Source organism: Nansenia antarctica (assembly GCF_963989245.1).
Source record: "Nansenia antarctica genome assembly, chromosome: 15".
In the NCBI taxonomy this organism is placed as follows: Eukaryota; Metazoa; Chordata; class Actinopteri; order Argentiniformes; family Microstomatidae; genus Nansenia; species Nansenia antarctica.
Window position 1 is genome coordinate 10,374,058 of NC_137685.1, and position 19,576 is coordinate 10,393,633.

A 19,576-nucleotide genomic window follows, 5' to 3' on the forward strand; every position below is an offset into this window, starting at 1 on the left:
GTATGGGCAGAGATCTGTGCCACTAGAATCTGAATCTGAATTACTGACTTTGAATTTGAATTGCTCAATTTGAATTAAAAAAATGACGTTGAATATTTTTTTTTACTTTGAATCACATAATTTGAATTTGTATTGTTTACCTTGATTTAGTTTTTCAATTCAGTTATTCAAGTTAAACAATACAAATTCAAATTATGTGATTCAAAGTCTTTTTTTTTTTCAACGTCATTTTTTAAATTCAAATTGAGCAATTCAAATTCAAAGTCAGTAATTCAGATTCAGATTCTAGTGGCACAGATCTCTGCCCATAGACTTGGTCCCTTGTCACGTTTCGTTGAACGTGCCAATAAAGACCATGCCAAGAAGAAATGCACATCACAGCTGGAACAGTCTACAGTTTACACCATTTCACTTTGTTCCAATAATACGAAACACATTGGAAGTGGAACCAAATTGGGTCTGCCTCTAAGGCTAAAGCCAATGCACCACTCTTGTTATAATAATAATAATAATAATAATAATAATAATAATAATAATAATAATAATAATAATAATAATACATTTTATTTATAAAAGCACTTTACATATTACATCTCAGAGTGCTACAATTAAACACAGGAAGATAAAGCAATATATATATATATATATATTTATATTTATTATATATACACTGTTTACAATATCTTTATTTCATGTACGGATTATTGAGGTGGAGCTACATGAGAATGTGCGCTTCAGTCTCTGGATTGTCATTTCCCTCTCTGACCAAAAACGTGTCTCGCGTTACACACCTTTTTGTCCCCAGTAGCGTTCCGTACAATGCAGACAGAACCCTGTGATTCGCGCATCTGTGGAGCCTGCAGGTATCTTTATCTTTGGGAACTAAAAGTTTAGTTTTGTAAGTAATTTCGTGTTTAAATAAGTTGTGTGGAAATAACCTGCTTGTGGTTTGCATGTCATCACATGGCCACAGTCGACTTATTTGGCTTGTTTGACCACATTGGATGCAGCTAGCCAGCTAGCAACATATAGCAACACTAACTTTGGTGTGTGTGTGTGTGTGTGTGTGTGTGTGTGTGTGTGTGTGTGTGTGTGTGTGTGTGTGTGTGTGTGTGTGTGTGTGTGTGTGTGTGTGTCAGAACTAAGCATGACTTGAGCTAAGTCAGCTGGGCTGCTTATTAACAAGGATTAACAAACCCTGTAAATATGAACAATATTGTATTTATTCTTGTCTATTGGACCTCCTCCAATGCCAATAGTGTGGGTGTCAACTGCTTAGTTATTGAATAACTGGGACAACCAGCTCAATGAAGTGAGGCACTGGCAGTTTCTTTGTTCAGCTCTTATTTTTGCTTGCAAAGTAGCTAATCCTGCTAACTAGATGACACTTCATTTAATAAGACTGGCCCAGTCTAGACTCCAGTGACAACCCCAATCCCTTACCCGTGTACTTACCCCTGTACGTGTGTAGATCTCAAATGATTGCCTGTCAGAGGGCAATGATATGTCACTGCCCTATTAATGATTATACCCATCCCATTGTCTCAGGTAGCAGGGCCAAGGAAGGGGTTGATTCTGGGCTGGAGGTCCCCACTGTTTCCTCCCTCTTGGCTAACCAACCAGATATTCCAGCCCAGCCTCATCCCGTTGGCCGCTGGTATGGCATACCCACCAAGCAAGCGGCTTAAAAGCTCCAGTCACAATGCCGCTGCGTTCACTGACCCCTTCGGAGACGACGATGACTTCACTCAGGACGACCTGGAAGAGATCGATATCCTCGCTTCTCAGGCTGTCACCGGGGACACTGGGGGTCCAAGTTGTTCAAAGGCGACGTTGCCCAACAATAGTACCTGGGCAGGGGAGCCGAGCAGGTCATTCTCAGGGGGTAGAAAGACCTCTGATCATGCCAGGACCAGTCAAACCAGAGACGGGGCTTACAGCAATAGCAGGGAGACTTTGGGATTTCAATGTAAAGATCCCTTTGGTGAGTTTGCTGCGGAAATGCGTAGGGCTGCAGGAGTCCATGTGAAAAATATTGTTGTTTTTTTCAAAAGTGTGAACATCCATAACCTGTTAACCATCCACCGGCCTGCGGCAGACCCTAGCAGCACCATGTGCTAATTGTCTTGCCCTGTACATGCTTCCTATGTTCCTATGTTTACATAGGTAGTCATGCGTTACATCCTCTCAAATCTATGATTCTTGCGCTTCAAGCCAAATAATCCATCAAGATACAATCACAACAGCAGGCTCAATCGACTTCGCAGTCAGACCACCAACAAACACACTACATTGACAAATTTGATAAAACCCAATGAAGCCTTATAGTTGACCACCGATCGATAACATTGTGTGTGGAATTATATCAGATTAGGCTTTTTTTCCTCCGTTTTTTTGTGTTGTTCCAATGAAATGCAATGCTAAAGAAATAAACATGTGAATACCAAAGCATTTGTAATTGCAACAATTTTCGGACAGAAGTGCAGGGGTGACTGTACTCCGCCATTAGACAAACCTGGAAGTTAATATTTTACTGTTTTATAGGCAATGGACATCATTCCATGGCAGAGAAAGAGCTGTCGTGCAGCAAGCTGGAGGCTGAACAAGCAGAACTCAAGAAAAAGGTAAAACCCTGAGACAGTAGTGACAGTTGAGTGGGTTAGGGCCTCCTCTTGCACCTCCCAGAGTAGAAGTCCTGTATGGCTGGGAGCTCATGACCTGTGACCAAGTGGGGTGTCCACATTATGGTAAATCTAAATCCACAAAGTTTGTCTTGGTAAATGGACTGCACTTATATTGCATTTTTCCAAAGCACTTTACAATGGCCTCTCATTCACCCGTTCACACACCAATGGCGGCAAGCTACCATGCAAGGCTCAGTGTCCTCTTCTCCTCTTGTGCAGCTGAAGGAGCTGGAGGAGGTGATCCTGATGAAGAACGGGGAGATCCGGGTGCTGCGTGACTCCCGCCGCGTGGCCCAGCAGGAGAAGGAGCAGCTGAGGCAGACACAGCTGGCGAGGGAGCAGGAGAAGGCCCACGCTCAGAGTGAGAGAGAGAAAGAACACTCCAAAGAGGTAACAGGTCATCTCTGCTGTAATTGGTTTTCTGTGAAACGCTACTGTGTCCTGTGTACTACTACTGATCCAGTGGTTTTGGGGATATGTAATCTTCTTTTCTTATTTTTCTTATTTATTTATTGTTCATATGGCTGACACGAGACTATTGGGTGACTGACGTAGATAATACTTTTCTCATCCATTTGCTGACGTCCTTATGATGCTTTTGGAAGTTAGAAATCATCCAACTTGATTGGTTTGTGGGACTCTTCACAGGTGCAGTCCTTACAGTCAGAGCTGCAGTTCAACAAGGCAGAAATGAACGAGATGAAGACCAAGCTGAAGAGCTCAGAGAGGGGGACTAAAGCCTCACCTGGGACAAGAAATAGGTCCGTATTCCATAAGCCTCTTTCCATAGCTGATGTGTCTTACCTACAATGTTTTGTCTTGATTCTAGAAGAAATTGTTATTTTATTTATTTATATTATATTTATCTCTACTAATTTTTCATCTATGCTGTTGTATTTTTTTTTTCTTGCCATATTTATTTGTTCTTGTTTTAATGCTTCAAATGTAAATTACAGGTGCTATAAAAGTTTATTATTATTATTATTATTATTGATTATAGGACGGGAGCCTATGCGGCTGACACACAAGACACATTTTTCATCATTCTACCTAATTTTCTGTGTGAGCAAATTTCAAACCCTCCATTTGAGTATTTCCCTGATACAGAGAGGTTACTGGTTGCATTTCAGCTCGTCTACATCCAGTCAGGCGTTTTCAGCTCAGCAGAATGCCCCACCTTATTGACATGCATCCATATATTAAATTCTCTCCATGTTATCAGGAGATCTGATTATCCTGAGTAAGTGACTGCAGTGTAGGTGACCTGGAGTACCAATATTAGATCAAGCAGCCTGCATTTGCCTAACTTGGTTAGGTTGTCACTGTCTATGTAAATGGCTTCCCGTCATGTCTGAAGCCCTAGGGCGGCCACCTCTACGGCTCTCGTCCACCACACCAGTGGGAGCAGCAGCTCAGCCTCGCCTGGAGGCCACGCCTTCATCACCAAGGAGACGTTTGCTGCCCAGCTGCCCGCGAGGTCTACGCCAGTCAAAGCCTGTGGGTCAAGAGAGGGTATGTACTATGTATCAGCGGAGGTAGAAAGCGGAGGACGGGCTCATTGTAATGCATGGGATGGAATGAGGAACCACTTCTTTCACGTTCCAGTGCCATGGGTGACTTTATTCACCAGAAATGCATTAAGTACAAGGCTTCATTTTGTAGCCAATCGAAGTATTGTTGCTAGGTAAATACCACATAAAACACCAAAGCACTCTAGGTGTTCCGTAATTCTTTGGCAGTTAATGAGGTAAACAAAACAAATCAATACTCAATATTTTCGGAAGGCACTTTTAACTGTTACGTTTTTGTTTGTCTTGTGTTTAGATGGAAAACAGCCATCCAATAGAGCACCCAGTGACATCAGAGACACAACACACATCGACCCTTTCAACTGTCCTACTGTGCAAGATCACCAAGGTGATTTCATCCACAAATGCTTACAAATCTTCAGGTGAAATCTACCCAGTCATGTGAATTCTACTCGGTCGCGCAAACATTCTACTCAGTCATGTAGAAATAATGGTGTTTGCTGAGGTGTATGAAAAAACGTTATTTATTGTTTCCTGGAGAAGGTAAAGTCAATCTGTCCTGCTCTGTTTTGCTCTGTGAAGGCTCCGTCCTGCTGAGTCTGTTGCTGCAGCACCCTCTGGACCCACGCTCCCTGGGGCTGTGTCACCTGCTGTGTGTCAGCCTGGACGCCCTGCAGCCTGCCCGTCTGCAGAACACTTACTTCAGCTCGTGAGTCTCTCCATTCTCTTTGACTCCACCAACCATTCCTGGACAGGACACGGATTAAGTCCTGGACTAAACGAGGCTTAATCTGGGTCTGGGAAGCTAATCCCTCATTGTTCCAGCTTGGTTGATGACATTGACATTCAAAGTGCAACATGATGGAACACCTGGAATAACAGTTTGTTTTGCTAACACACATTTTTAAAATGTATTTATTTATTTATTATAATTTATTTATATTGATATATAATTGATCATCTCCAAAGGGGTTACATTTTCTATCTTTTCACTTCACAGCGGATCTTCGGTTGGCTCCTGCAGCTCGTCCACAGAGACACCGAAGGTTGTACACAAGTCTCCCAGTCGCTTCAGCCAGCTCCAGAGCCTAGCCATGTCTGGCCTCAATGTGATGTCCCTCCCGGAGTACCTCACCGGCCAGCCTCCCTCCTCCCACAGTGACCCTGCCTGGACCAACCCCAACAGGAGGTCCTGTCCTGGTGCCGTGCATCTCCTCCCTCTCCTGGACTACCACATCGGCCTGTTCTGTCAGACCCTGGAGGCCATGGACAGCTCGGGGAAAAGCCCCCTGCGAGAGAGCTCCCTGTCCGGGTCGTCCTCCCAGGGCAGCATGGCCTCCAGCATGGAGGACTCCCTGAGCAACCAGGAGGAGTTCGCCCTGGCGTCCATCAGAGCTCTCTACCACGTGGCGTCTCAGAGCCGCGAGGCCGTGGACGTGCTGCTGTCGTCTCTCCACCCTCAGGAGAACGCCACTGCTGGCGGAGAACCGCAGGGTCCGCCGCAGGGAACCGGCAGGCCCGGCCTGACCGGCCTCCAAGAGAACCACACGGAGACCGGGGCCGGCCGGGCCTCCGAGCCCCCGCCGGACAGAACGCGAGAGGGGCTGTCGCTCCATCACCCGCTGTTCCGGAGGCTTCTGCAGCTGTCGGACCCCGTGTTCTGCTGTCACGCCATGAAGAGGGAGTGTCTGGTGAGAAGCAGTCTGGAGACTCTCAACGTGCTGGCCCAGAGAGCAGGGGAGACACACCTCTGCAGGCAAGTCTGGTTCAGTTCATTCACACACAAAAAAGACAAAAGGGAGCGTTGTTTATTGCCTTGGTGTGTTTTAGTAAGTGATGTGTGCTCAGTCATTTAATTGCCTGATTACCTAAAGCCACCCTAATCCCACACTTTAAATCTGAGGAAGAGAATGACAGGTTTGTTTATTCTATTTTACCTTTTTATTCATCATCCAGGTTAGAATCTCTCATTGAGATTAAATGTGACCAGAGAGACTCACGAATGGGACGTTTCACATTTCACCTGCTTTAAAGTGATTTTCTCTACCTCTTGTGTGTCACCGTACAGGTTCACGTGTGTGCTGTCTAGTCAGGCGATGATGCGATGCCTCTCCTTGGACTCCTCCTACCAGACCGTGTCTCTCTCTGTGTCTCTATTGGCTGTCCTGGTCAACAACGACGAGGTCGCCACTAAACTATGTTCACATTTGGGTAAGGATCCCGCTCCATCTCCCGCTCCAAGTCTTATTCCTACAGGGACACTTTCCTGGGTCTTGATTAAGCCTGGTCCTACACTAACAAGTGAGTACAGGTGGTCCTAGACTAACAAGTGAGTACAGGTGGTCCTAGACTAACAAGTGAGTACAGGTGGTCCTACACTAACAAGTGAGTACAGGTGGTCCTAGACTAACAAGTGAGTACAGGTGGTCCTAGACTAACAAGTGAGTACCGGGGCGCCTGGGTGGCGTAGCTCACTAAGGCACATGCCACGTAATCGCGGGGTCCCTGGCATATAAAGTGGGTACAGAACAAAGAGTCTCCAAAGACAGTGAGATTGAGTCCAAGGACTTGGCTTTATCTGGATCCAGGAAACTGGCCATGTATTCAATGGAGCTCATTGAATGACCCTGTACTGTTGTTTCATTCGAAGGAAGTAAACCGTGTATTTTAATTTCCTGTCTAGATTCCTGTCTGTTCCTGAAGATATTCCAGTACATCACCAGCCGACCGGACCAGCAGGTTACGGAAAGGCAGTGGTCTCAGCTGGAGGTTGAGGTAAATATGTCAACCTTTTACTACCGCCTACCGGTTGGTAAAAGGAACAACAGCCTCTCCCTTCTCGCAAAGCAATGGTCAGCCCCTGGACCCCTGCCCGATCACTCCGTTCTTCCACCTCGGCTGGCGCCTGGCACCGCCGCCTCTACGAGGACGCGGCGGTCGCGCTGTTCAGTCACGGCTATTCACTGTCTTGGCGCCCTTGGTGGAAAGAGCTTCCCATTGCTGTCAGGACTGCAGAGTCACTACCTATCTTCCGCCGTAGACCGAAGACCGATCTCTTCAGGCTACATCTTAACTGTCCCCCCCTAAAGACCCGATCATTGTTTTTCTGTTCTTACAGTATGACTGTTGTCTTTTGACAGGTGGTGCGTTTTCTAACCAAGCTGTTCACTCAGAAAGCCTCCACCTGGGGAACCTTCACAGAGTCTTACTGTCAGTGTCACAGTGAGGTAAGAACTGGAGCTTATAGTGTTTTTCCGTTTTTTTAATTTTTTTTATTACAAAGTTCCATTTCATGTATTACAATGAGTCTCTGATTCCTGCCTCCACCAGCCTCCCCCTGGATTATTATGTAATGGATGCAATTTCCATCAAATGTGCCTGATGCAGGTGGTCCAGACCGTGGTGGTGCTGCTACACAGGCAGTGGCTAGACATCAGAGGACGGGAGGGGGAGGAGACCCAGAACCAGGCCCAGTGGACGTCCTCCCCCGGGGTTCACCTGCTGAGGGAGTGCCTGACGCTCCTCCACTGGCTCCAGCTGAACCACTCCAGCTTCTCCGAGCACTGCCGCCCTGTGCTCCACATGTACGACCAGATCATCCCTGCTGTCAGAGACACCTTCCGCAGGATCCCAGACCTCACCGACAGTGAAGGTGAAGAGCTGTCTGCCCTTGTCACACCGCTGAACCAAGCTGAACTAGCTGTACTGACCTGGTTACGCATCCATCATAATTGCAGTTAGTGCTGGGGAGAGAACAATGTGAATGTGAAAAAGAAAAGCACCGTTCAGCCCTTCAATGTCCCTTCAAACCTCTGGTGTGAATCTGGGAACCCTGAAATGGCTTGAACATCTTCCTAACTCAACTGCTAACCGATAAATTCTCAGGCCATAGAGGGTGTGATCAATTTGTCCTCTCTCGCTGTTTTACTGGTTTATCTTGCAACCCAACCCTCAATTTCTCAGAAGCTCAACTGCTGATCAATAAGTAGTCCATCCTCAACACATGAGTCCATAGTGAGTTATAAGATACTGTAGGACACATCTCTCCTTTTTCTTTTCGTGAATCTTTAATGTTCTATGCATCGTACATTTATTCTGATTCTCTGCCCTCTCCGTTCTAGAACTGGCTCTAGAGGAGATCTGTCGACCAGAAGCAGAGGACACTGAAGACATGGACATTGACACCTGCCCCTGATTGGCTACATTGACACATGGACCCCAGGAAGACTAGCTAATTGCTACGGCACTAGCTAATGGGGATCCTTAATAAAATATCAAAAATATCCTCTTTGGCTGCTTTACTTCCTGCACTTGAAGCTGAACTCCTTTGATTGGCCATCTATGAACAAGACTGAAGTGTCTACAGCACCGTGTAGTCACAAACTAAGGTTGACTGAAGTGTTTACATTGCAACTGTAGGTACAGTCCCTTGTTAAGGGTCAGCGTAGTGTCTACAGCCCTGCTGATGTTGACATGTGAAAATATCCTGCAAATGTAACTTTTCACTTCAATGTTTTTTCTATTCTTTAAGAGTTAACTTGAATATAAATGAAATGTAACAATAACTCTGAACAACAATTGTCGCTAGACTAAACCCCATACAGCAATAATTAATTTAATATATTTTCCTGTCATGACACAAATGTTGCATATGATGAAATGGCATAGTATTTTTTGACACCACCATGAAAGCAAGTGTTGAAAAAACAGATTTATTTACCATTGCAGAGAAGTGGTATATTGTTGACAAAATAACAGGGAAAAACAGTAACTCCATAGATAAACTGTTATACAATTTCAAACAATAAAACATTGGTTAAAAAGCAGTGATGGCTATATATAAAAGTCACTTTAAAAATCAAATACTACGGCAAATTGTTCCATCACAAAAACATACATATCACTATGTATACACTGGAAGTCACATCTCACACAGACACAAATAAGCCTGGATTTTCCTTAAGCAAAGTTGATGGAATACCTCCTAGGAGCACAGAATGAGCTAACAAAACAAGGCATATTAAAGGTTTTCATTCTCTAAACATGACAAACGTGCTCTAATGTCAACAAACCTGAATAGATAGAAATGGACACGGATCATAGAAAGAGTTTTGGCTGGAACAAGAATTCAGGTATAAAAAAACAACAAAGGCACAACTGTTTCTTGCATTTATTTTGTATACCTGCTTTATATTTATATAGGCTACTGGTAGGCTTTGCTAGACATTTTCTCTTACCATCCAATGTGTATTATTTAGTGTGTATATGTATAGTGTATATTTCGGCAAAGGTGAAAACAACACATGAATATTCCCTTTAGCTGTTAGTTTTATAGTGAATAAGCAGTAGTAAATGACACAGTGGTTTTAAAGATCCCAACATTTTCTCTGAATAAGGCTGTGGTAAAGAGTCACTTCAGTTTGACATTCTGGAGTGTAAATTAACATAGATTAGAGACCTCTGCTGCTCAGCTGGACTACATGAAAAGCACAGACTTCACTTTCACTAGTGAATATCTTCCATTCACTGCACTGCTTTGTGAAAGAATTGGGGGTGATTACATGGCTCAAAAAAAAAGCGGTTGTGTTGCAGGTCATCTCCATAGCAGCAGCGCTGCACAGATCACCAGATCTTCACAACTACATCAATATGATATAGCAGTCTTGTGATCTGCTCCGGCCAGGCCGGCTGCCGTGGAGACGTCCTGGAACTCAGCCAGAGTGTCCCACGCTCAGGGAGGCAGGGTGGAGCTGAGGCGGGTCTGATGGTTCAGTAGCCCGTCTTAGGAGGAGGCTCTGCGTAAGCAGGGTTGTAAGCAGGGTTGTAGGCAGGCTGCGTGGGAGGTTGTGAGAATCCAGGCTGGGGCTGGGGTGGGTATCCAGGCTGAGGCTGGGGTGGGTATCCAGGCTGGGGTGGGTATCCAGGCTGGGGCTGGGGTGGGTAGCCAGGCTGGTCTGGAGGTTGGAGAGGGTAGGATGCCGCTCCTGGTGAGTACGCAGCTTGGCTGTAAGACATTCCGGGGCCAGGAGGGTACCGTGCTACAGGGAAAGAAATCAAGTTTAGGTTTATTTAGCATGTTTGTGTCATAGTGAAACATAGTGAAACATACCTTCTACAATAGTATATCATAATTTAAAAAAAATGTAAACGGTATTAGAGCTTTACAGTTTAAAAAGGAAATCAGTCAGTCTAAAACACTGGTTTTCCAGACCAAGCCTAGTCATTGACTACAGACCATGTTCACCTAGAACTATGCTTAATGTGGGATTGTGAAGGTCACCCAATGTTTGCAAAGCTAACATGGAGTGTGTTGTTTTATTTACTTCTTATATTTGCTTTATTCATTGTAATTTAAATGTTCTTACTATGCTCCTCTTGCCTGTATTTTTAAATAATGCATGTAAAGCACTTTGAATTTCCCCTGTTGTATGAAATGTGCTACACAAATAAACTTGCCTTGCCTTGTTTTGGGCTTGCAAATAGAATTGTTTTGACTAGCAAATGCATAAACATAATCATGACTGGTCTATGAGACTAGAGGTTGAAGTTGAAGTAATCTCAGCCAGTACACATGCCACAGAGAGATGTAGCCAGTAGTTTAGCAGTCGTTATGGCGAACACAGATAAACTAGAGCTTTTTTTGTTTGTTCCTCTAGTAGGGGTGGGCATCGACGATCGATAATTGATCGATAAGGATCTTGGTCGATCACAAAATAAAACATTTGGTCGATCACAAAAAAAAAAAATTTTTTTTTTTTTTTTTGTGATCGACCAAATGTTTTATTTTGTGATCGACCAAGATCCTTATCGATCAATTATCGATCGTCGATGCCCACCCCTATCCTCTAGCATCCTGTTTGGGAAAATGACGGTTTCTCAGTTAACTACAATGACGATGGACAGGTGGATCGCACCAAAGCTATATGCCGGCATTCTGTACGTTGAACTTGCTCATTCATTTGAGACGGCATCACCTGAATGTGAACATCACAGGTACAAGAAAAAAAACTGAGTGCAAATCCAGCTCCCCATGGCATGTAAGCAGCCTCTCGCTAACAATTCAGACCGGGCCAAAGCAATAACAAACGCCATAGGTGTTTCTATAGCAGCGGATATGCGACCAGACTCCGTTGTTGAGAACACAGGTTCTAAACACATGTTGAAAGCAATCGAGCCCTGCAGTGTGTAAAGCCCCCTAGTTGACCTCAACCCTGCAGTGTGTAACGCCCCCTAGTTTCTGATGTTTCATAGACCTCATCCCATGACGGAGGTGATCAAACCGGTACTGACCAGCTTCTTGGTAAGGGGGAGGTGGTCCAGGCTGTGGCCCTGCTTGGTAGGGCTGGCCCTGGTAGGTTGCTGGCGCAGTGGGCTGGCCTCCGTAGCCTGGCTGCACAGGTGCGGGCTGGTAGCCCGGGTACTGGGCACCTTGGTAGGCCTGGGCCTGGCCCCCGGAGGTGGCCTGCGCGGGGTAGGTTGTGCTGATCACATGAGTCGTGGAGGTCGCTATGACCGCTGGGAAGACAAACGCACACAGAGCATCATCTAACTATCCGTTGTCTATGACACTTCGTAGAGTACAAACTTTGTAAAACAATGTTTTACAATAAAAAAATCTAAAAGGAAAATACAAATTACACATATTAAAGTGCTAGTACAATAAAACCATAACAAAGAAACGCAAATAAATGACATTTATTTAAAGGGACAATCTGCAATTGGTATATCCACTATACTTTTAAATGAATAATATATAGCCATTAATTCTTAAAGAATAAAATGCTTAGTTCAACTGTCTTAAACAATCCCCCCCATCCCCCCACACACACACATTTTAAATGCGCACACACACACACACACACACACACACACACACACTCCGCAATTGTGAACAAACACTATAAAGCTTCAAAACATGGCTAAAATCATCACTTTGATGGATGGTCAGTTCTTGCAACCACAGCTCTGTCTATGAAATTCAGAGGGGGGGGGCATGTGGGTGGCGTAGCGCACTAAGGTGCATACCACGTAATCGCAGGGTCCCTGGTTCAATTCCGACCATCGACCTATCCTGCATGTAATCCCTCCCCTCTCTCACCCATCCTTCCTGTCAAACTCTACTGTCTCTATCCCAATAAAAGCAGAAACCCTTTTTTAAAATAAAGAAAACTGAGATTGAGTGGTTAGTAACCACGGGTTACATTCCTCCACTGCCCATCCTCCAGCTTTGTCGTTGTTTGAATGACAGACCGCACTTTTTATTGTTTCAGACATAGCTGTAAGCCACAGGTGAGAGAATGAAAAGCGCAAGTTAAACGTTGTTCTTTACAGGGTTCCCACACATTCTGAAACATCAAATTCAAGCACCTTTCAAGGACTTTCAAGACTCAATTCCCTCAAATTCAAGGACCCAACACAGCATAGTTTGAGACAGATCTAGATGAGAATATATATAATAGGAACTATCCGCTCACAGACAACAATTAAAAAGAGAGGCATGAATGTGTGAACACTAGATGGTCTCTTGCCTTCTCTACCACAGCACAGCAAAACAATATATTGTGAAATATGTGTAAAGTTAAGCAATACAGAGACCTATTTACTAGTTGACAAGCTAAGTAAAAAGTTTTGAATATTTATATTTCTTTAGAGAGAGAGAGGGGAATTCAAGCACTTTCAATGACCCATGTCTGTTTTCAAAAACTTTTAAGGCCTTGATTTTTTTTCTCTCAAATTCACAAACTTTCAAGGATTTCAAGGACCCGTGGGAACCCTGTCTTTAGTACATTTTGTGCATCAGACCTTTTATTGTTAGTCGTGGTTCAGGGCAAGCAGTGTGTGCAACCTGTGAGAACAAGATCATCAGAAAAGGTATTTGGGAACCACTGAAGTGTTTATGCAGGTCAACATAACAACTCAGGTCAACATAACAACTCAGCTTAACATCTTTTGGTAATGCAGTTAGCTAATCTAACATTCAAGGCGTGTTCCATAAAAATGCTGTCAGACAACCTTGAATCGTTCCCTTGCCTGTTCGTCTCTCACTTTCCTCAATGATGAATCAACCAAATGATTCTATTTTTCACATTTCACAATGTTGAGGTGTCAGCCACATTTTCAAAGTATGCTCATAATGTATCATGCGCATCAAGAAGTGTTCTTTCAAAACTGTTTTGAATCCCCATTACTTCAATACCGTGGTGGTCAGCAAGAAGACTCTTTCAAAGAATTGTTTATGGTTCAAAAGGAGATCATATTTTCCCTTCGGGATTTCCAATTCACGAGTTACGCAAGAAGGGAGTGGTCGTAGATTACATTAGTCTAATCCTCATGTCCTAGGGCTTGCTGTTGTTTGTTAGCGAATCCCTCCTCCTGTGAATTTCCAAGTGGGAGTGGAGAGAATCACCACTTCCTGTTTGATGGATATTTTGAGAGCTCCACCCTCTTTGTGGTCGCTGGGGAAACTATGAGTCAGACAGAGTGGAAGTCACTGGACTGACTCCAATAACGTCAGCCTACAGTTCAGACAGACAGCCGGACTGCAAGACGTTGTGGAAGTTCAGACAAACGAGCCTATATCATGTAGAACGGTCTTCTCTGACACGTCTAGTAGGGACAGCGCTTTCAGCACAAACAAACCCACACCCATACCCAGTACCCTAACCCTCCGGCCTGTCTATGTTCACTGGACACTACGGGAGGGAATCTGAACACACCCAGAGTTCCCTCCCAACTGGAGCTTGTTGATTAATGGTCATGGGACGTCATGATATCTGTAGCCCCTCACACCCCTCCCCCTCCTCCTCCTCCCTGACACTCACCAGTTCATACTTAACTCGAGCGTCTGTTTAATAAGCAGCACACAGACCAAGACGGGAACATACCTTTTCTACTTTTTAGTTCTACCTTTTCCTTCTCAACAGAGAGACAGAACAGACTAGCCTACCGATTAAGATGATTTTATAGAGGACTATAAAGGACATGTTATCAATGCCATAATCGGCAAAACAATAATTAATCGATCAATAATCTCTAATTAATCAACATCACATCTCATTGCCATCATTGAGAGTGGCACGTCATGACACTTGGTATTTAACTTCCTGAGAAAGAGAGATCTATACGCATAAATACATTTTACTGACATAAATGGTAAATGGACTGACTTATATAGCGCCTTATTCCAAAGCGCTTTACAACGGCCTCTCATTCACCCATTCACACACACATACACACACCAATGGCGGCAAGCTACCATGCAAGGCGCCGGCCTGCTCATTGGGAGCAATTTTGGGGTTCAGTGTCTTGCCCAAGGACACTTCGACATGTGGCCAGCCGGGATTCGAACCGCTGATCTGCCAACCTTGTGATCATTAGACGGCGACTCTACCTCCTGCGCCACAGCCGCCCCAATGTCATTATGGTCTAATTTTACTTACGTGTGGGCTTTCTGCACATTTTGTACAGGCAGCAACAAGGACACGAACAGCAACAGATGATCAAGGATATCAAGAAGATGATGCTCACTGTAGCCGAGGTGATGGCCATGATGTTGTCGACTTCTCTGTAACAGAGGAACAGAAATGTCAGCCATCTACGGAATCCTTTTATTGGTGGGTAGAAACATTTTATATAAAATGAGACAATCTTACCGCATTAGATTCCCGACTATGTCGGATTGGCTTGACCTGTTTTTTTTTCCGTTTTTTTTCCCCCCCACAAATCTGATGAGACTAAAATGGGTAAAAGTGTTACACAACCCCATCTGATGCATAACGCCTTCTATAGATATCCATGCGATTAGATTAGATTAGATTAAACTTTATTGTTATCGCAGAGTACAAGTACGAAATACAGTTTAGCATCCAAACCAAAAGTGCAAATAGTGATATAAGGGCATGATATAAATAGAACAAGAATGGTAGTAATAGGTAACTATGCAATATACAGTATGTACAGAGGTAGTATTGTAAACATCAGCTTAGTTGTATATAATTTTGGGGGGCGGATATATACATATAAAATATGTAATATTTAATGTTATTTCTATATTATTACTACATGAATATGGTGAGGAACATGAAGGGGAAAGAGAGATGTTCTATATGGGAATCACATGGATCTTCCAACTCACTTGTGAGTTTAATTAAAGTGGTGGTCTTTGAAAAGAAAGGATTATTATTTGATGTACTGTGTCATGTGTTCACCTCAATAAAGGTCATGCGTTAGTGGTTTCTTGCTGTCTATTGCAATAGTGAGGAAGGAAGCTCAGCGCTGATGCTTTGTTCGGAACAGGAAGTGGGGGTCTGTGTTGTACAGTTACCACGTTGCACTAAGGAGAACTATAGGAGTTATGTTCTGCCTGCCGCAATAAGACTGTACAACTCCTCCTCCGGCTGGCTCGATCGGGGTGATCAAAGTCAGGCTGGGGGATGTTAAATCATACTGGACTGTTCATAATATTTGTATATATATTTATATTTTTATTCTATTGTCACTTTAATTTTGATGTTGTTGTTGGTGATGTGAGCTGCGGTAACGCCTTAATTTCCCCTTGGGGGAATCGATCAAATGAACTATAACAACATCAGGTCAATCACAGAAGGATATTTCATATTTATATTCAGTTATCCAACGGACTGACTCTGACATGACCTGCTGTGATGCAGGCTATAAAATGTGTACCACTCTGTCCATGTTAATGATCAGAAATAACGTGAATGTATGTGACCTTAATTAACTAGAGTAATATCGATAATCTAACTGTACTTGTTCTTTACTGCACTGCGATAACTAAAATACAAACGGTGCCTTCATAAATACACTCTGGAAATCTGCTCTGGTTTCAACTGAAATCTGTTAATTTCAGAACGGTCAGAGAGCACATCAGAGTGTATTTACGAACGCACCCAAGGTTGTCTGTGGCCACCCGTTCCACCACGCATGAACAGCAGTCTCACTCACCATCCCAGTACTGTTCTCTTTAAAGAATAAGACATACTTTATTGATCCCAGAGGAGGGGGCACCTCTGGTGCAGTTAGGGGTGAAGTGCCTTGCTCAAGGCCACAACGGCAGTGGTGGTAGGATACCTTAGATATGACGCCAGCAACCCTCCAGTCACCAGCTCACATCCGGCTCCCTCTTGGGGGTGGGGTTTCGAACCAGCGACCTTCCGATTGCTGGCCGGCCTCTCTAACCTGAGTCTAGGCAACATACCTGCCGCCCCTAATGACTTTATCACCGGAAGGAGAATCTTAAATCAACATACGGGAAAACATGGCAGCTCTCCTGGGTGTCCTCAGTCAGTTCGTCCCATCGGTCGGTGCAGCAGTATCTGTTCTCACAGGTTCCGCAGCAGAACTGACGTCTAAAGCACGTATCCGTGAATTTAAAATTGCCCCTGGAATCTGTATACGATTTACAGTCATCTCCAGCTGCGAAGAGAGAGAAGGCACAGAGAGAGAGAGAGAGAGAGAGAGAGAGAGAGAGAGAGAGAGAGAGAGAGAGAGAGAGAGAGAGAGAGAAGAATTTGGAGAAAATGTAAGATTATTTACCTATTCACAGTAAAGGTGACACTGACAACACAACAGGATAAGCATTGGTAGAGTTGACATAGGGCAAGAGAGATAAAGTTAGGCTATGGCATGACGGATCTATTGCAGACATCAGGAAATCATCAGGAGATTGAATCATCAATTGACTGGTGGATGTGATGAATGATGATTCACTTGCTTAGTATTCAAATGTATTGATTGTCAGTCGCTTTGGAATAAGGCCGACTGCTAAATGCCCGAAATGAAGACTCTCTTCTCATTCACAAGGGTTTTTTGTCCTGTTATGTTAAGTGCAAGATAAACATCACACATCTATCTCTCTCACACACTCACACTCACACTCACACTCTCTCACACACACAGACACAGTAATGCGGTACACCTGTGTTTATTTCCTGTTCTAACAAAAATCTGGTCAACAGGATTTCTACTACAGGTTTAGTATGGGATGTCATGTGACTGAATGACCAGCGAGCTGTTAGTAGTAGCTAAAGTTCACCACATCACCAAAACACACATGGGTGGGGTTGGACACTGTTGAACTAGCTGGACAGTCATAGGATTCGCTCTAACATCCACAACTGTATGTTAAATATACAATGTCAGGTTATAGCTTAGCAGACATTCTTCATTAAAGGCTGTGTCCTCAAACAGGCTGAACTTTTGCACAAAAAACAAACAATAATACAATGATTTACTGTCCTTTTTCTCTAGCACTGTGATTGCTTGTGGCACTTCGTGAGTTTAGAATGAGAAGGTTCTATCTCCTTTTTTGTCGAAATTGAGTTTTTTACATAATCTGATCCATTAGGTGTTTATTAATGCCTGTGTGGTGTTATTTTTAAAATGTTGACATTTTTGAGTTAGTAATTAATAAAATACAAAGGTTCCATCTCACAAAACATAATGGAATGTCAAAACTTTGACGCTCAATATCTCTGAACTACCCTAAACAGAGATAGAACCTTCTCATTCTAAACAGAGATAGAACCTTATCATTCTAAACGGAGATAGAACCTTATCATTCTAAACAGAGATAGAACCTTCTCATTCTAAACAGAGATAGAACCTTATCATTCTAAACGGAGATAGAACCTTATCATTCTAAACAGAGATAGAACCTTATCATTCTAAACGGAGATAGAACCTTCTCATTCTAAACGGAGATAGAACCTTATCATTCTAAACAGAGATAGAACCTTCTCATTCTAAACGGAGATAGAACCTTATCATTCTAAACGGAGATAGAACCTTATCATTCTAAACAGAGATAGAACCTTCTCATTCTAAACGGAGATAGAACCTTATCATTCTAAACGGAGATAGAACCTTATAATTCTAAACGGAGATAGAACCTTATCATTCTAAACAGAGATAGAACCTTCTCATTCTAAACTCACGTAATGTAAATGTAGCTTAATAATGGACTCGCCCCAGAAACAGACGCGCTTAGCTTTCGAATTCGATTAAGCTAAAAAGACGACCGAACACATCAAGCGCTATTATTATTAACAAATACGGTATTTTAGGATATGATTTATAATGAACTAAACTTACCGGATACGATAGGGGTCAGGGAAAACACACACAAAAGAAAAACAACAACGAAACCAGACAGATTCGCCGCCATGGCGCCGTTCTTCTCCTCTGACACGAGCACGAGCCTCTCCTCTGACACGAGCCTCTCCTCTGACACGAGCCTCTCCTCTGTCACGAGCCTCTCCTCTGACACGAGCCTCTCCTCTGTCACGAGCCTCTCCTCTGACACGAGCCTCTCCTCTGTCACGAGCCTCTCCTCTGTCACGAGCCTCTGAATGAATGAATGAATGAATGAATGAATGAATGAATGAATGGTCTTTATTGTCATTGCTATAGTACAGGTACCAAACAACGAAATTTAGGAGGGGTGGCTCCCCTGGTGCTAGGAAAGAAAAAAAAAAAAAGAAGAAAAAAAAAAAAAGAAGGGAAAGGAGCTGGTTTACATAAATAAAGGCTATGTACATTATCCACTATACTATACTGTACAGATAGACGACTAGGGTTGTCATATTGCACATAGTGTTATTGCACATTCATTTAAAGTGTCGCAGTTTGCAGGCTTGAAATTTACATATTTGTGCCTCAGCACTACACCTGATTTTTTCAATCCAGCAGCTGCCATCAATCCGTCCAGACTGTCCAGGGCCCAGAACCTAGGTCTTTGCTGTGTTCAGGGCCTGGATGGCCCTGGGGTAGAAGCTGTGCTTCAGTCTGTTTGTCCTTGCGGCCATGGTCCTGTACCGCCTTTTCGAGGGCAGCCGGGCAAAGTGTTCGTACCCAGGGTGGGTTAATAATAATAATAATAATAATTTATTAAATTTATATAGCGCTTTTCGAGGCTCAAAGACGCTGACAATATAGGATACACATGGGGAAACACAAAAACAACAAGTAACAACAACAAGTAACATGGAACACAGAGTCAGCGAACGGGGAGGGGGGGGGGGGGGGGTGTAGAGTCCGGTGTTGATGTTGCTGGGAGCCTCGATGGATGTGGCGGCGGCAGCGGAGAATGCCTGCCTTGGTGGCAGCAGCAGCAGTGAGGCGATGGTTGTGGTTCAGTGAGTGTAGGTGAGACGAGAGAAGGGCAGGGGGAGGTGGGGGGCAGGTGAGATGGCCGGGAGTCCAGGGCAAAACGACAGGCACTGAACCAGAGCGACAGCGTGGTGCCGCCGTTGCCGTTGTCATCAGTATTGCCAGCCTGGGACCGAACCCGCGCGGCCGGCCAGCCTAGCCGTGTCATGCCAGCGACCAAATCGCGCAGCAGTG

The 19,576-nt window shown here is 44.0% G+C and overlaps 2 protein-coding genes across 2 annotated transcripts; one reads left to right on the plus strand and one right to left on the minus strand.

The window, feature by feature from the left end:
* Positions 1-1,659: 1,659 nt before the first annotated feature.
* atrip (ATR interacting protein) lies at positions 1,660-8,807 on the plus strand (the record flags this gene model as incomplete). The annotated part of the gene is made up of 13 exons (XM_080545967.1): positions 1,660-1,846; positions 2,545-2,624; positions 2,904-3,074; positions 3,333-3,445; positions 4,042-4,196; positions 4,509-4,601; positions 4,796-4,922; positions 5,214-5,969; positions 6,282-6,424; positions 6,897-6,988; positions 7,354-7,440; positions 7,601-7,865; positions 8,335-8,807. The coding sequence occupies 13 exons, from the start codon at positions 1,660-1,662 to the stop codon at positions 8,406-8,408; spliced, it is 2,343 nt and encodes a 780-aa protein (XP_080402093.1). The 3' UTR covers positions 8,409-8,807.
* Positions 8,808-8,916: 109 nt separating this feature from the next.
* shisa10.1 (shisa family member 10, tandem duplicate 1) lies at positions 8,917-18,430 on the minus strand. The gene is made up of 5 exons (XM_080546195.1): positions 18,326-18,430; positions 16,483-16,648; positions 14,653-14,777; positions 11,504-11,728; positions 8,917-10,251 (listed from the first exon to the last, which is right to left on the minus strand). Exons 1-5 carry the CDS (start codon positions 18,396-18,398, stop codon positions 9,983-9,985), a joined length of 858 nt encoding a protein of 285 aa, XP_080402321.1. The 5' UTR covers positions 18,399-18,430; the 3' UTR covers positions 8,917-9,982.
* Between the last annotated feature and the right edge of the window lie 1,146 nt (positions 18,431-19,576).

Bases quoted from the DNA above. Each gene is read 5' to 3' on its own strand.
- shisa10.1 (XM_080546195.1), bottom strand. From the start codon at position 18,398: ATGGCGGCGAATCTGTCTGGTTTCGTTGTTGTTTTTCTTTTGTGTGTG. The intron at 16,649-18,325 runs GTAAGTTTAGTT...CTCTCTTCGCAG, and splicing joins CCTGACCCCTATCGTATCCG to CTGGAGATGACTGTAAATCG. The intron at 10,252-11,503 runs GTCAGTACCGGT...CTTTCCCTGTAG, and splicing joins TCCCCCTTACCAAGAAGCTG to CACGGTACCCTCCTGGCCCC.